The sequence below is a fragment of the Elephantulus edwardii genome, unplaced genomic scaffold (genome assembly GCF_000299155.1).
Source record: "Elephantulus edwardii isolate Elephantulus edwardi_28Jun2011 unplaced genomic scaffold, EleEdw1.0 scaffold00318, whole genome shotgun sequence".
Classification (NCBI taxonomy): domain Eukaryota; kingdom Metazoa; phylum Chordata; class Mammalia; order Macroscelidea; family Macroscelididae; genus Elephantulus; species Elephantulus edwardii.
Window position 1 is genome coordinate 2,683,716 of NW_006400068.1, and position 17,863 is coordinate 2,701,578.

The window sequence follows — 17,863 nt, forward strand, 5'->3', positions numbered from 1 at the left end:
TTGCATATGAGTAATTGGTGGTCTGTTCCACAATCAGCCCCCGGCCTAGTTTTCACAGCTGATATTGAGCTTCTCCAGCGGTTCCTTCCACAGATGTAGTCGATCTGATTCCTGTGCATACCATCAGGTGAAGTCCATGTGTATAACCTGCATTTGTGTCTCTTAGAGATGTTAAAGATGAATCAGATTCAAGCAAGTAGAATGAGAAGAGTTGGCATTAACTAGGAAATGAAGAATGAAGAGAAATAATGGGTAAAAATCAATAGTTCAGTATGGGACATATTAATTAAATTAGATATCCATGAGGAAAGGAGTCTGGAAAGCACAGAAAACCAAACTGAATACATGAATGTGGATTCATCTGTATATAAATAGGATCTAAAGCAATGAAACTGGATAAAATCACCTTGAGAGAATATTTATAGGAAACTGTGGTCTCCTTAAAGCTAAGAGGAAAAATCTGATCAGAGAAAGACACAACCAAATATGCTACTAAATAAGCTGTGGTTCCACAATGAGGAAACAGAACTTTGATAAGTGCCATCTGAGGGTTGTGAGAATGAAAGCCTAAATACATTCAAAATACAGAAGAATTAGAATAATGGCCACAGACAACATTTTCAAGGACTTTTGTCAAGCAGAGAACAGGGGAAATAAGGGTATAAGTGGAGAAGAATGTGGAGTCAAGAGGCCGAATAAAGAGTCTAGCTTTTCAATGACATGTTCTGTCATGCCTGGAGACAGGTTCTATCCATGAAAAAGATACCTATGTGGAACTACCATCAGTTACTACATTTTACTGTTTTTAAAAAAAAATGTAAACTGTACACTATTCATAAGAACACATTCTCTCTTTTTTAAAAAAATAATTTTAATGAGCATCTATAGAGATCTTGGATTTCCATTCATTCACTGCAGAACACATTCTCTTTTTTGGAGCACTTTCACATATACCTGTTCAGAGCCTGTATCTTCAGTCCTTCCTCAATGCTGTGACTGAGTGCTTGCTGATTATTGTGCTTGTTGATCCTGGCTAATACTCTCTCTTGATGAGCTTCATACTCATCACGGCTAGGATAAATTTTGCTGATTAGAGCATCAAAGTTTGGGTCCGGCCTTAGTGATCTCTTGGAAACCAGCTTTTTCCGACAAGTAGGACATTCTTTGTTGCTAAAAAAAAGGAAGGGTAGGAAAATGTAAATAACGCCAGTAACTCTGAACTAAAGAAAAATAGCCAGCTTTTAGATGATTACCATTTAGTGAATGACTTTACTAAGTTCTAGAAACTTAAAACTCATTAGCCTCAATGCCTCTGAAATCTGATTATGGGGTTAACTTAACCCAACTTGCTCATGGAGAGAAAATTCTATGAACAAATGACCTGAACCCCAATCTATCCTGTGCCATCCTAATGATCTCTGACAGCCTTGGGCTCACTGCTGCAGTCACTGTGTCAATCCACCTTCTTTGGGGTCTTCCTCTATTTCACTGACCCTCCACCTTCCCATGCATGATGTCCCTTTCCAAAAAACAGCCTCTCCTAGCAACATGTCCAAAGTATGAGAGATGGAGCATCACCACCTTTGCCTCCAAGGAGCACACACTTTGGATGTACTTTTTCCAATACATGTCTGTTGGTTCTTTGGAAAGTCCATGAGATATTCACAATTTAGTTAAGCAAAAACATGAAGGTTTCTAGCTTGTATTTTCCCCAAGACAAAATATGCATCTTTTTAAGCTTGTAAAATTACATAAAAATTTATAGTTCTGAATTATACTGTTAGAGAGAATAACTTTCTCAAGCCTCACTGCAAGCCCTATCCTCCTACAATGTAGGTATCTAATACAATTCATTTCAACATACCCACTTCTGAGAGCTGTGATAATGCAATCAGCACAAAAACGATGTAAACACTCCTTTGTAGTCATAGTGTTCTTCAACATATCCAAACAAATTGGGCACATTAATTCACTGTGCAGACTTCTAGGTGAAACCACAATTTCCAAACCATCTGTTATTGCCTCCTGTAAAAGAGTCGCTTTAAATTTTGGGCAATTTAAAACATACAAAAGTACTAAAAATAGTAAAAAAATAATTTCCACATGTCCTCATCACCCACCACTACCAACTGAAAGCCAATTCAGTTGCAGCTGTAATTTTCTACTCCAGCAGCACCACCACTAACTTATATAATAAACTCTAAACACAATGTATCAATGCATTTAAGAGATAACTTAAGAAAACAGCCTAATGTGATAAAAAAAAAATTAAGTATCAAATCTGATTAAGGCTCTAGTTCCAGCCATATTAACTAGCTGTATGGCTCTGGCTCTAACACTGTTTTATTACCTGGGAAATGAGATACTCAGGGCTAACTACTTATCCCTACCAGCCCCCATCCACTCAGCTGTGCTCTGGAAGGTTTTCCCTGGTTGACTCCCACTTCCCCAGAAGCTGGTCACTTTACCTCTCTTCCCAGAGGGCCTCTGGCTAGACTCAGACTACCAACCTTAAGGAATCGTTAAAGTGAAATTTTAAAGTCTTTGGATGAACAGCATGAAACTATTCTCTAACTTATAAACTGTTAACTAGCATTTCTCTTTAAAATCACTTTTTGATCTGTATAACTGTCTTCTCTATGAAAGCCATTTCACACAAAGTAGTGTCATTGACAAGCTAATATACAAACTGACTGGAAGACTCAATATCATGAAAATTACAATCCTACAAAAGCAATGCAATCCCAATCCAGATACCAAATTCATTTTTCAAGGAGATTGAAAGGGGAATTATCAAATTTATTTGGAGAGGCAAGAGGCCCCAAATAAGCAACAAAAATTAAGTGAGAAGTATAACACTCCCTGACCTCAAAATACACACAGCAGTAGTAACCAAAACAGCACGGTACTGGTACAATGACAAGCACAGAGACCAATGGAGCAGAATTGAGAATCCAGAAATAGACCCGACTCTCTATGGTCAGCTGATATTCGACAAGGAAATTAGAACTATCAAATGGGGAAATGCCAACCTCTTCAACAAATGGTGCTGGCAAAACTGGACTTCCACCTGCATAAAGCTCAAACAGGATCCACATCTCCCACCATACACAAAAATCAACTCCAGGTGGATCAGCGACCTGGGAGTAAAACCCAAAACCATAAAGTTCACTAAGAGACAAACTGGGATTAAGCTTAGAAGCACTAGTCTAAGGAATAAGTATAATATATATGAAATAAAAGACTAATATAGTCTTTATTCACTACACTATTAGCTGCAGCCTGACCATTGTAATCCACAGGACTGTCAAAGCTGATGCTTCTTAAATATATCACCAGGCCTTTCCTTTTCAGTCTGTCCTACCCTGGAAAGCTCTGCTTAAACCTGTCCAACAGCAAAACAACACACCAGCCTCCAACAGGTCATGATGGTCACATATGACATGAGGAATTGAATTTAAGTCTTATACTTGGAAGATAAAAATTCTACCACAGAACCACCAGTCACCTACATTAGTATTAGTACATGTACTTGTCATAATTTAAAAAAAAAGGGGGGTTTCTATATAAAAATGCATTTAGTGTTCTAATGTTGCAGAGATAAGCAGCTCTTACTTTATTTACCACCATCCTTATGATCCTAACTCATGAACAGGCTTTGAGAAAAAAGGTTATGGAGGCACTAAAAGAAACAATACTGTTTGTTACACATTGACATTGGTTTTAACAGAGTTGCTGTTTTTGTTCCACTGACTACAAATCATAGAGGCTCTATGAACAATGGGTGTTAACCTTGCTGTCTTGAGCCAACCTCAACATCTCTGACTCATCTGACTCCACTGCCACAGTCTCTGTGTCAATCTATCTCATCCACAGTTGTCCTACCCTTCCAAGAGTGATGTCCTTCTCTAAGGATTGCACCCTCCTGACAACATGTCCAAAGTATGTGAGACAAAGTTTCAAAATCCTAGCCTCCAAGGAGCAACCTGGTTTCCCTTTCTCTAAGACAGACCTGTCTGTTTTCTTGGCAGTCCATAGTAGATTCAATACACTTCTCCAGCACCACAACTCAAAGGTATTAATTCTTCTGTTATCCTTAGTCTCTCACTGTCCAGCTCTCAGATGCATAGCCAGGGTCTGAGAAAACCATGGCCTGGATCAGCTACACATTAGTGTCTAAAATGACACCATTTACTCTTTAGCACTCTGAAGAGGTCTTTGACAGCTGCTTTTCCCAATGCAACTCATCTTTTGTTTTCCTGGCTGCTGGTGCTAAAGGTGTTGATTGTGGATCCCAGCAAGATGTAATTATTAACAACTTCAATATTATCTTCATCTATCATGATGCTACCTACTGGCATGGTAGTGAAGATCTTTGTTTTCTTGATTTTGATATCCATATTGAAAGCTAAAGCCCTTGATCTTCTGCAGCAAACATTTCAAGTCCTCCTCAGTTTTTAGCAAGCAACGCTATGTCATCTGCATAACGCAAGTTGTTGATGAGTCTTCCTCTAATCCTGATGCCACATTTTTCTTCATGAAGTCCAGCCTCTCGAATGATTTGTTCATCATACAGACTGAAAAGACATGAAGAAAGGATATCTCTCTGGTACAGTCTTTTCTTGATTTTTAACCCTGCAGCATTCCCTTGTTATATTTGGACAACAGCTTCCTGGTGTTGGTATAAGTTTCACATGAGCACAGTCAAGTGTCCTGGGATTCTCATTCTTCTCAATGCAAGACACACTTTGTTGTGATCCACATAGTCAATGCCTTTGAACAGTCAATAAAACACTAAAAGACATCCTTCTGGTACCCTCAACTTTCAGCTAAGATCCATCTGACATCACCAGTCTCTTCTAAACCTAGGTGTATTTCTGGCAGTTCTTAGTTGATGTACTGTTCTAGCCAATAACCTTCAACAAGACTTTGATTGCATATGATATCAGTGCTACAGTCTGATACATCAAAGGCTGCATCTGTTTGTTAAATTATGTCAACTGGTATTCCATCAATTCCTGGGGCCTTATTTTTTGTCAGCCCTCAGAGAAACTTGAACTTCTTCCTTTTATTATCTTTGGTTCTTAATCATATGCTACTTCCTAAAGTGGTTCTGTGTCAGTCAATTCTTTTTGGTACAGTGACTATTCCATCTTACTTTGGTCTTCCTGGATCATTCAAGATTTTTCCCGTTGCATTTTTCATTATTAAAACTCATGAATGGAATTAGTTCGTCAATTCCTTCAGCTTCAGAAAATCCAAGAAAGTTCTTCCTTTTTGATTATCAGATTCTGACTCTTAAAGCATTTTCACTTTGCTTTGTCTTCACGAGCTGCCCTTTGAAATTTTGTTTTGTTCACTACTATTCAATGCCTCAAACTTTTAATTGAGTGAACTTCCAATAATATAACAACAGCCAGTTCCAATTTGCACTGGCCCTTCATCATTCCAATGCTTTCTCTACTGGATCAGTGACTGAGAGCATCATAAGATCTTTTCTATTAGCTGGCCAAGTAACTGTCTTCCACATTTTTGGTACAAACTAATTTTACCATTTTCTTCTACCTGCAGACTTTCCTTCCAGATCTGTCAACAAATTATTCAATCTTACTATTAACAAATTATAAAATCAACCAATCATTAATAAATCATCCCACTTCTCTACCAAATATGCAAACTACCTTCTTTCTTGTTACACACAGAAATTGTCCATTGCCTATCAAAGGGAAATTTCCCCACTAGTACTCCTTCTTTGTCAGCAGACATCATCAATTTCTCCCTTCCCACTAGGTCAGCCTAATACATCTCTACCTCAGTAATGCTGCTGCATGTGCAATGTGAATGATGCCTTTATAAATTATGTAAAATTGGGGCAAAAGGTGAGCACACTCTGTCCCATACAATAAACATTAAAAATCCCTCTGAATTCTCTGTACACTCCAAATTTTGTTGTTTATTCCCCTGCACAGCTAAACATCTCTCAAGAATTTACACACGTCTCTGTTCACCACTCTTCCACACTTATGCACTGTGTGTCTATGAGTATGCTGTTGTTAGATGCCCAGATGTGAGGCTGACATTTTCCCACAGTGTCAGACAGCATTATTCTAACTGCATGGTCAGTTCTGTTTGTACACATCACTCACATTCAGAAAGCTGTGCTAAAACTGCCTAGCACAATGATCCTGACGATATAATGCCAATGTCATAGCTTCTATGAAAGAGCAGCAAACAAGTCACCAAACCAAAACAAAGTAACAGGTGGCCATAAAAATTACAGCCTTGAAAACTCTAAAGGGCAATTATACTCTGCTCTATAGGGGTGTTATAAGTCAGAAAAAAATGACTTGATGGTGGTAGGATTTGTTTGTTCATTCTCCATTACAGCACTGAAGGACTTTCCTTTTAAATGGCTTACATGTAATTCGATAGGGGTTTACTTGTTTAATATCTATAAAAAACATGGGCAGGTGCCACATCTATTTTATTTATCACTGTCCACCTTGCCTCTAGCCTAAAACCTGGCATAGAGGGTATGCATTCAGATTATCTGCTGACCTGAAGGTATGTTAGTGAGTCAAACAGAGCCAGGACTATTTTTATATGATTATTATTACTTAATATTTCAAATTTTAGAATCTAACAACATATCACTGTTTATACAGGCCTCACATTCTCTTTAAGTTGTCTTTATCTACATTACCTGAGGTGTTCGTTGTAACTCATACAAACTGAGTTCCCATGTTTTACTTAATGGCTGAGTTCCATTTGTCTGCACAGCCTGAGACATTGCTAGAAATAAAAGGAGAAAAAAAATTTATTTGAGCACATACTAGATGAATATTTATCGATGAAAGCAAAAGAGGTGTAGTTATAATTTGCATCTACAGTGAGAAAAAAAATTTATTTGAAAGGACAATAAATGCAAATTTGAGAATAATAAAAATAGAATCCACACATTGGTCACCAATCAAAATGAGTCATTAATAATTTGAGTCATATATGCCTTTCTATTAGAACCAAAACAATTGGTTTTAGTTTACAAAATAAGATCATTCTAGATTTCCTAGATGTTGATTTAAATTTAATTCATTTTTATTTTATTTACCTGGTATTTGTAAATTAATATTTATCTTATTGCTGCACGGGAACGATGTACATTAAACATTTTATATTTTGTTTTTAAAAGCATATTTAAGTAACAATGTCATAAAAGTAATATTGACATTTGATGAGAATTGTTCCTCCTTAAAGAAAGAATATTATTTACATTTAAGACACAAATATAAACTCTGCTATGCAAACAAAAAAAAATTCGAGTCATTAATCTCATAAACAAAGAAAAAGCTAAAGAATCTTTCCATTTGCAAATCTGAGCTATTTGAGAGCAAGAGACATTGATTCTGAATGCCCACCAGATGGCACAAGGAAAGTGCTTAATATCAAGAAAAGTGCCTAAGTGTTGTTGAAAACAATCTTTAAAAATTATTTTTCTGAAACTGATGGTCATGGAACTTAGAACAAAATCTCAGGAAAATGCCAGGCCCCTTAGCAAGACCATCTAGTCTTATTTTCAGAGATACAAAATCTTCTTCAGAGTTCTTTAAGCCACTACTCATTCTACTTCTATTTTCAAAGCTCTACTTAGAAAAATTCCCTACCCAATGTCTCATTTCTAAGTCTCAGAAAGCTCTTCCTAATCCCAACCCCCCACACCAATATTTATTAACCCTTCCAGAGGCAAACTCATTTTACGTACAGTTACATTCCACAGGCAAATTGATTAAGTGTAATGATTTTTATGATAGTCTCAATTATTTAGAGAATGCTACTGAAAGCAGGGAATACCAGAGGAATGTCTATTTGTGTTTCATTGACTATGCAAAGGCATTTGACTGTGTAGATCATAACAAACTGTGGCTGACTCTGAGAAGAATGGGAATCCCAGAACACTTGATCGTTCTAATGCGAAACTTATACTTGGACCAGGAGGCAGTCGTCAGAACAGAGCAAGGGAACACTGCATGGTTCAAAATTGGGAAGGGCATACGCCAGGGATGCATCCTATATACAGAACAGATTATCCGGGAGACTGGGCTCTAGGAGGAGAAATGTGGGGTCAAGATTGGTGGACGATTTATCAACAATCTGTGTTATGCGGATGACACAACCCTGCGTGCTGAAACTGAGGAGGACCTGAAGCACCTGCTGCAGAGGGTCAAGGACTGCAGCCTCCAATATGGACTGAGGCTCAATGTCAAGAAGACAAAGATTCTCACCACTGGACCAATCGGCAGCATCAGGATGGATGGTGAAGAGATTGAGATTGTACACAGCTTTAGTTTGCTTGGCTCCATAGTCAACAGTCTTGGCACCAGCAGCCGGGAAATTAAAAGGTGCATTGCCATGGGAAAGTCTGCTGTTAGGGACCTCTCCAAAGTACTGAAGAGCAATGGTGTCTCTCTGGAGACTAAGGTGCATCTGATACAGGCCATGGTCTTCGCAATCACCTGTTATGCATCAGAGAGTTGGACAATGACCAAGGAGGATAGAAGGAGAATTGATGCCTTTGAGCTGTGGTGCTGGAGAAGAGTACTGAGAATACCATGGACTGCTAGGAAAACAAATAGATTTGTCCTGGAGAGGGTTAAACCGGGTGGCTCCTTAGAGGCAAGGATTCTGAGGCTCCGTCTAACTTACTTCGGACATGTAGTGAGGAGAGACCGGTCCTTGGAGAGGGACATCATGCTTGGGAGGGTGGAGGGACGGCGCAGTAGAGGAAGGCCCTCTATGAGGTGGATTGATTCAGTGACTGGGATAATTGGGATGGGAGTGTCAGAGACAGTGCGATTGGCACAGGACAGAGCGGAGTTTAGGGCTGTTGTACATAGGGTCACTATGAGTCGCAGGCGACTCGATGGCACATAACAACAACAACAACTGTACAGGTCAGAGAGAACAATAAGAACATGGAGAAAGGGGGTCCAGTGAAGTTCTGGAAAATAGAACTGGCGTCAGTAACAACTGCTGCAGCACTGGATGAACCCCTCCATCCCATAGTTCTGTTTGGAAGTGATGAGTTCCAAGATCTTGGGAAGTACAACCACTGCTGTAACCTTAAAATACAACTGTGATCACAGTGTAAGAAAAAGTTATCTCTCACCTCTCATCAGGAAAATTTACTATTTAAAAGGCAAGAAAGTTAGTAGTAAAGAAAAGGCCCCTTAAATACTGAAACTCTTTCCCTAGGCCTTTATTCCTTCTCACTCACAAGGAGGGATCCTCTTACTGTACTACGCTTGGCTGTTAATATTTCTTTGTTTTTTCTCTAATAATTTTTATACTATTCACTTTTTTGACTGTGTGGCATCCTCTGGAGAGAACTTGCCAATCCTCTCCAAGGAGCTGGACCCTAGGCATCTTGTATACCGCTATAGGAATCTAATACTATATTACACCAAATGCCCTAGTTCCTTCTACCGTTCCTCAGTAAAGAAAGGGAGCTGAAGGATCTTATAACGAAATAACCTGATTTCATTTTTTCTTTCCAACGCCAATTTTCCACAACAGCAAAGCATGGAGCTATTAGTTTTCTTGCTCTAGGTAGTATATTTTCAGTGCAAAAATGTAAAAGCTTTAAAAAAAAAAATCAAACACATTATAAACTCATTTGGTGTTATGTGCCATTGAGTTAGCAACCCTTTGTACAACAGGCCTAAACTCTGCTCTGTCCTGTGCCAGTCGCACTGTCTCTGACACTCCCATCCCAATTATCCCAGTCACTGAATCAATCCACCTCATAGAGGACCTTCCCCTCCTGCATTGTCCCTCCACCCTCCCAAGCATGATGTCTTTCTCCAGGGACTGGTCTCTCCTTACATGTCCAAAGTATGTTAGACAGAACCTCAGAATCCTTGCCTCCAAGGAGCCACCTGGTTTGACCCTTTCCAGGATGAATCTGTTTGTTTTCCTAGCAGTCCATGGTACTCTCAATACTCTTCTCCAGCACCACAGCTGAAAGGCATCAATTAAAATTCCTAACCTCTGCCCCTACCAGTCTGCTACTGTACTCAAAATTCTAAGCTGACATGTCTACTGTCTGTTTTGGTTCCTAAATTCACTTTGCCTATTTCTGATTTACAGTCATGTCATGTCATCTTGTTGCTGTTGTTATTATGTGCCATTGAGTCGCTTGTGACTCATAGTGACCTTATGTACAGAAGCCCTAAATGCTGCTCTATCCTGTGCCAACCTCGCAGTCTCTGACACACTCATTTCCACCATCCCAATCACAGAATTGATCCATCTTATCAAGGGCCTGTGCCTTCCCTACACTCTCTCAAAGATGATATCCATCTCCAAGGACCAGTCCCTCCTTGCAACATGCCCAAAGTGTATCAGATGAAGCTTCAGAATCCTTGACTCCAAGGAGCATTACAGCTTCACCCTCTCCAGGACACACCTTTTTGTTCTCCTAGATTCAACACTCTTCTCCAGCACCACAGCTCAAAGGCGTCAATTCTCTATCAACCCTATTCACTGTCCAACTCTCCCATGCCCATGCACAACATGAAACTGCGATGACTTAGACTTTAATTCTATATATTAAAATACCACTTGTTATTAAAATTATTATAAATCTGAATTTTATCATTTTTTTTCAACGTTGGACATGAGTAACATTCCCTTGTCTCTTTTGAAGTTCATTTTCTTAATATCTTCCTTAATAAAATGATGTCAGTTGATGGCATTTATGGTAACTACCATCACATTCTTAAAAAAAAAAAAAATAATTCATTTTCTTTACTACTTCCATGACTAAAACAAAGCATATTAAATTAACAGTCTTCATTTTCTACCCACCAAAGTTTAATTTTAAATTGCTCAGTTTTCTTTAAAAAAAAAAAAGATGATACTTTAGGTAAAAAAACTCTTACATAAGCAAATTAGTCTACCAGTATGTACACAGGAAGACATATTTTTAGCTGTTATTTAAATACATGTTTAAATATGAGCAACTACATGAAATCCTACTTATTTTTTAATACATAATTCTTTTTTTTTAAATATTCACTTTTGTCTGTTGTTAGCGATTCTTGAAACCTTCCAAACCGTGGTGACCAATGTTTGCAGAGCAGAAACTGCTTCATAGGGAAGCTGATCATTAGGTCTTTTCTCCTGGTCATTTTGAACTGCCTCTTCATTGGCAGTGGAATTGCTTAATCACTTTATCACCAAGGTTCCTTCATTTGTCTATCCATTGTTAAATTATTGGTCTAATATAGAACAAGACAGCAACACTGAAATACTCTGCGTTTGCCATACCAAAATTTAAAAGAAAAAAATCCTTGTACTTAGAAAGCAAATACTTCGCCCTGGTTTATTCTTTTTCAAAAGACCAGGTAGGTCATTAGGAGACAATCAACAATTCAAGACAAAAAGAATTTACCCAGAGGAGATAGTGAGCTTAATCACTATTCCCATTTTATTTGCTCAAATGTAATGCTTCAATAAGAAAACATATCATTTTTCAAAGAAAAGTTCTAAAACCAGGGAGTATATTCTCTCTACCAAAAATACCTTAATTCACCATTTTCAATAGTTTTTTTTAAAAATCACTCTATCAATAATATGGCAAATGAACTCTCAAAGCTGAAAACTAAAATGTTTGTAGTGTTTATTATAGCATATTATACAATGTAATTTGAGCCTGTTACAAAATGTAATTTGCTTAATGGAGTATTTTAACAAAACCTCACTGCCACAGACATTATCTTGTTGAATTCTCAATTTCACTGAAGAGAGTTTTCAGTAAATGTTTTTTTAAAATTTGGAATGCTGAAAAACCAATTCTCTACAGTCGTTCCACTCTTTTGGCAATCTCTCCTTTTGCTGTAATTGCCTGTCAAATTCTCAATTCTGGATAATTTTATGTCTTTGCACGAAATATCTTAAACTACTGTCATGGATGTAATTCTAACTAACAGCAACTCAGGGAGCTCTGGTAGCTAAATGGTAAGGAACTGGCACAAAGGTATGCAGTTTGAATCTACCAGCTGCTCAGCTGGAACAGATGGGCAAACAACTCCCATGTAATTTATTGTCTCTGAAAACCCACTGGAGGGTCAGGAATGATTTAGGTCTAACTCTATAGTAAACAACAATAACAACAGCAATCTTGCAGACTACAGAAGAAGGGAAAAATACATAAGCATTTGACTTTAAATGCTCATAAAGCTTACATAGGGCCTCCTGGGTAATACACTACATTCCTTATGCTGCTACTAATCAAAAGGCAATCAGTTCTGAGTTTAGCAGCTCAATGGGAGATTGGCAAAATGATGGAGAGTTAACATGAATCAGAACAAACTTAAAAGCAATGAGTTTGGTTTGGTTGAGGTGGGGTAGAGTAAATGTTTGACTTCTAGCTAATAGGTTGGCAGTTCAAACTCTCCTAGAGGCACAGTGAAAGAAAGTCCAGATAATCCGCTACCAAAAAGTCTTGAAAACTTTATGGAGCAATCCTACTCTGCACGTACAGGTTGCCTTTAAGTCAAAATCACCTTAAAAACAGATGTTTTTATGATGTCCTACCAACTACAGTTAATTTTTTAACTAATCCCAGAAAATTATTTCTTTCCTACTTTCTCCTCAAATTTCTGAAATGTTACACGCTTCTTCCACTTTCAGCTTGTAATTCTGTCCTCAAATTTATATGTAAAATAAAAGCAGACTTTACCCAATACACTTGAATCTGCACTTCATTAATTCTATCTTTTGTCCTGGTAACTACTTGTCTTAGTAGGATGGGATCTAGTATGCACATTGGGAAGATATCCTAGATGTTATAAAAATTGGGAAGCAGATACAACATAGTGACAATACAAGAAGGATTATTCACCTTAAAATCAGAAGCAGTACTCTTCTGATCTCACATTACCTTGCAACTAGTATTGCATTACTTCAACTTATTTATAGAAAACACTCCTCTAGAGTTATCTTCCTTTATTCTTCTCTAATGAGTCTAGCACTCTAAATAACTTTTTGTTCCATTACTCCAACTATTATGTCCAAATTGCCACAGATACGATTTTCTCGGATGTGCCAGAAATTACCATGTGGTCTTGGGCATGCCCCCTAATTTCCTCAACGGGAAAGAGTTCTAGTAATTAAAATATTAAATGGATATGACGAAATGAGTTTGGAAAATCTACTGTTATGGACCTCTCCAGAGTGCTAAAGAGCAACGATGTCAGTCCAGATACAAAGGTGTGCCCAATCTAGGCCCCGATCTTCTCAATTACTTGTTATGCTTCACAGAGTTGAACAATGACTAAGGATGACAGAAGAACAACAGATGCTTTTGTGTTGTGGTGCTGTAGAAAAGAGTCTTAAACATACCATGGATCACCAAGAAAACAAATAGGAAGAAGCTGCACTGCAATCCCAGAGGTGTGTGGTTCGAATCCACCAGATGCTCTGCTAGAGAAGGAGGGACAATCTCCTCCTCTACCTGTCAGATCCAATTTGATGGTACACACACAAAAAAATAATAAAATACATATAAATATTTTTTAAAAAGAAAACTGTCTTGGAGAGGGTGAAGTCAGGTCTCTCCTTGGAGGCTAGAATTTTGAAGCTCCACCTCACTTACTTTGGGCACGTGATCAGGAGAGATCGATCCTTGGAGAAAGACATCATGCTTATAAGGGTGGACAGACAGCGCAGGAAAGAAAGGGTGAAACCGGATGAGATGGACTGATACAGTAACTGAGGCAATTGGGGGTTGGTATGTTGAAGTTAAGACTGGCTTAGGACAGGGAAGGATTCAGCGCTGCTGTATTTAGGGTTGCTATACATCGCAACAACCAATGGCATATAAAAACTGTGGCACACTATGACAGGTTTGGAAGCAGAAGTGGCATCCACTTCCTAAATAAAAAGCCTCCAGAAACTCTATGAACTTTGATAAATGTTGAGAGATGTATAGGAGCTTCAAGCCTTTTGTTTACAGGGTCGCTATGAGTCATGTTCAACTAGAAGGCAATCAACAATGATTATATGTCAAGCAAACTGCTCTATATTGTTGCCTAAGAATACACAACCTACAAAGGAAGGCTTAAATAATTACAATAAAGATACAAAATTACAGAAAAGGGGGGGGGATTTGAGGAATTAGAGTTTTCAGTGGAAGTAACGAGACCTAGTGGTACAGTGGTTAAGCGCTCAGCTGTAACATGAAAAGGAAGTGATCTGAACCCAACCCTTGCTTTCCTGGAGAGAAAGATGTGACAGTTTGCATACATAAAGATTGCATATAGGAAACCTTATGGGCAATCCTACTCCATCCTATAGGTTCACCATAGTTAGAACCGACTTGATGGCAATGACTAGTTTTCAGTGGAATTGAAATTGTATTAAGAAGAAAATATTGGGAGCTCTGGTGGCCTAGTGGCAAGGAGCTGCAACTACAATCCCAGAGGCCCACGGTTTGAATCCACCAGATGCTCTGCCGAGGAAGGAGGGACAATCTCCTCCTGTACCAGTCAGATCTGATTTGACAGTACACTCACACAAAAATAATAAAATAAAATAATTTAAAAAGAAAATATTACACTGAGTTGGGGGTTTTTAAAGCAAACTGAGCTTCAATCAGCTTTCACCAAAGTGCACATTTTAAACAAAATATATTTGAAAAAAGAGAACATTCAGATGTAAATTTATGTTTACAATTTTGAGGCCACTCACCAAGGCCTGTCTTTTCTCATCTTGATCATGGATGAGAGTACCCAATATTATGTGAAGTCTAAGCAATCTTTCATACAGCTCTTGCCTTGGATCCTATGATTACCTAGGATTACATGGTTCTGTGTGTATCCCTATGAACTTTGACTCAAGTCTCTGAAAAATATAATACGGGTGAGACAGAGGCAACGAAACCCAAACCAAAAAAAATCTATTATAATAGAAACTTTTCTACTTAGGGGAATTACTGTTTCTTCTTGTACTATGCAATCATCATCAGGATCACATGATGGCACAGATTCTACAAACTGCTGGCCAGTCAACCCTAAGGGCCTTCAACCACAAGAGTGCTGTGAGACCAACATCTGCTCTCTGGAGCAACTAAAGAGACCACAGAGTCCCTCTAAAAACCTCATGATTCAAGAGAATGATTTCATTTACTCTAGGAAGACATTCTCAGTTTCTGTACTCAGGGGTTAACAGCTAGTAAATTCTAATTAATCAGGAGTTCTAAGCACAATTTTATAAGAATTATTTGACACCTGTTGTAGTAACACAATGTGCTTGCATGGGTTTCTCTGAAACAAAGCTGTAAATTTCTGCTGACTAAATTCTTACCTCCTATGTGTATTTTTACTATAACCTACTTACTGAGCTAGTTACTAGATTTAAAAAAAAAAAAACACCCTTCAAATTAATTGCCATCAAGTTCAAATTGGACATAGAGGTACAATTCGTATAGTTTGTAATAATTTGTTGCAGCACAACTCACTACAGACTAGGCTACAGAGCTCCCTGGTTACTAGACAGGTAGCATACTTCTCCAAGGATAATTTTGAATGGCCTCGGCTAACAGGAAGAAATTGTGAACATGAAAAAGATAATACAAGTAAAAAGCTCTACCAAAAAAAAGTACAAAATATACAATGGCCAGGCTTTTTGTTTTTCCCAATCAATGACCCAATTGTTGTTGTTGTTGTTATGTGCCATCGAGTCGCTTGCGACTCATGGTGACCCTATGTACAACACCCCTAGACTCCACTCTGTCCTGTGCCAATCGTACCATCTCCGATACCCCCATCCCAATTGCCCCAGTCACTCCACCTCAGGGAGGGCCTTGCCCTCCTGTGCTGTTCCACCACCCTACCATGTATTATGGCGCTCTCCAAGGACTGGTCCCGCCTTACAACATGTCCAAAGGATGTTAGGCGGAGCCTCAGAATCCTTGCCTCCAAGAAGCCGCCTGGTTTGACCCTTTGCAGCATGAATCTATTTGTTTTCCTGGCAGTCCATGATACCCTCAATCTCTTCTCCAGCACCACAGCTCAAAGGCATCAGTTCTCCTTCTATCCTCCCTAGTCATTTTCCAACTCTCTGATGCATAACAAGTGATTGCAAAGACCATGGCCTAAAGATGCACCTTAGTCTCCAGAAAGACACTACTGCTCTTCAGTACTTTGGAGAGGTCCCTTACAACAGACTTTTCCATGGCAATGCACCTTTTAATTTCCTGGCTACTGGTGCCAAGAGTGTTGACTGTGGAGCCAAGCAAACTAAAGCTGTGAACAATCTCAATCTCTCCACCATCCATTCTGACACTGCCAATTGGTCCAGTGGTGAGAATCTTTGTCTTCTTGACATTGAGCCTCAATCCATATTGGAGGCTGCAGTCCTCAAACCTCTGCAGCAAGTGCTTCAGGTCCTCCTCACTTTCCGCAAGCAGGGTTGTGTCATCTGCATACCGCAGACTGTTGATAGATCTTCCACCAATCTTGACCCCACATTCCTCCTCATAGAGCCCAGCCTCCCGAATAATTTGTCCTGCATACAAGTTGAAAAGGTATGGAGACAGGACATATGCTTGGCGTACGCCCTTCCCAATTTTGAACCATGCAGTGTTTCCTTGCTCTGTTCTGACAACTGCCTCTTGGTCCAAGTATAGGTTTCTCATTAGCACGAGCAAGTGTTCTGGGACTCCCATTCTTCTCAGAGTCAGTCACAGTTTTTATGATCCACACAGTCAAAGGCCTTTGCATAGTCAATGAAACACAGATAGACATTCCTCTGGTATTCCCTGCTTTCAGCCAAGATCCATCTAACATTAACTACAATATCCCTAGTACCACGACCCCTTCTAAACCCAGCCTGGACTTCTGGCAGTTCTCTGCTGATGCGTTGTTCCAGTCGTTTTTGGATAATCTTCAGTAGAAGATTAAAAAGGCGCTAGAAGAACAAGAAAAAAAAATTCTGCTTTCCAGTTGGAACTGACTCACAGGCTGAACCACCAGTGAGTTTTCTGGGTCTGTACATGACACAAGAGGATACTGCCTGTCTTCTTCCTGTTTATCAATTCAAAGTGCCAGAAAAGCAGGGACTCTGGGTTAGTAGGACACCTCTGTACAGACTACCACACCACCAGAGCGCCTCTAAAGAATAGGAAAAGTATGGTGAAATTTGCATAAGCACTTATTTAATGCTTTTTCTTTAAAAATTAACTGGACTCAACTTCAAGGTTGTAAACAAGGGAAGGAGATTTGTGATGTGACACATCATAAATTGGTCTCAACACTTTCACCCTACATTGTGGATTAGATCCAAGAATCAATGTAAAAGGAAACAATCTTTCTTATAAATAGGCTGAGACCAAATATACTATATAATTCACAGTGATACAATGTGAAGAGTTGAAGTGCTCCAGAGGGTTCTCGAAGATTTATGGCAACAAAAGACTACAAGTCCTTTCTCCTGTGGAGTGTGGCTAATGGGTTTGAATGTTGTTGTTGTTGTTGTTGTTGTTGTTGTGTGCTGTCCAGTCGCTTGTGACTCATAGCGACCTTATGTACAACAGCCCTAAACCCTGCTCTATCCTGTGGCAATCGCACTGCCTCTGACACACCCATCCCAATTATCCCAGTCACTTAATCAATCCACCTCAGAGAGAGCCTTCCCCTCCTGCGCTGTCCCTCCACCCTCCCAAGCATGATGTCCTTCTCCAAGGACAGGTCTCTCCTCACAACATGCCCAAAGTATGTTAGATGGAGCCTCAGAATCCTTGCCTCCAAGGAGCCACCCGGTTTAACCCTTTCCAGGACAAATCTGTTTGTTTCCTAGCAGTCCA

The 17,863-nt window shown here is 39.1% G+C and overlaps 1 protein-coding gene across 2 annotated transcripts in view; it reads right to left on the reverse strand.

Annotated features, from left to right (window-relative positions):
- The window catches only part of LOC102862813 (E3 ubiquitin-protein ligase RING2-like), a 55,315-nt gene that overhangs the window by 10,609 nt on the left and 26,843 nt on the right, over nucleotides 1-17,863 (reverse strand). The window contains exons 2-4 of one of the 2 annotated variants that reach the window (XM_006901315.1): nucleotides 6,704-6,792; nucleotides 1,865-2,025; nucleotides 955-1,170 (exon numbers count right to left, since the gene is read on the reverse strand). In XM_006901315.1, the coding sequence (XP_006901377.1) occupies nucleotides 955-1,170; nucleotides 1,865-2,025; nucleotides 6,704-6,790 (464 nt within the window). In that variant the 5' untranslated portion in view covers nucleotides 6,791-6,792. The remainder of the gene's footprint in view (nucleotides 1-954; nucleotides 1,171-1,864; nucleotides 2,026-6,703; nucleotides 6,793-17,863) is intronic. The other variant, XM_006901316.1, reaches the window with a different exon arrangement.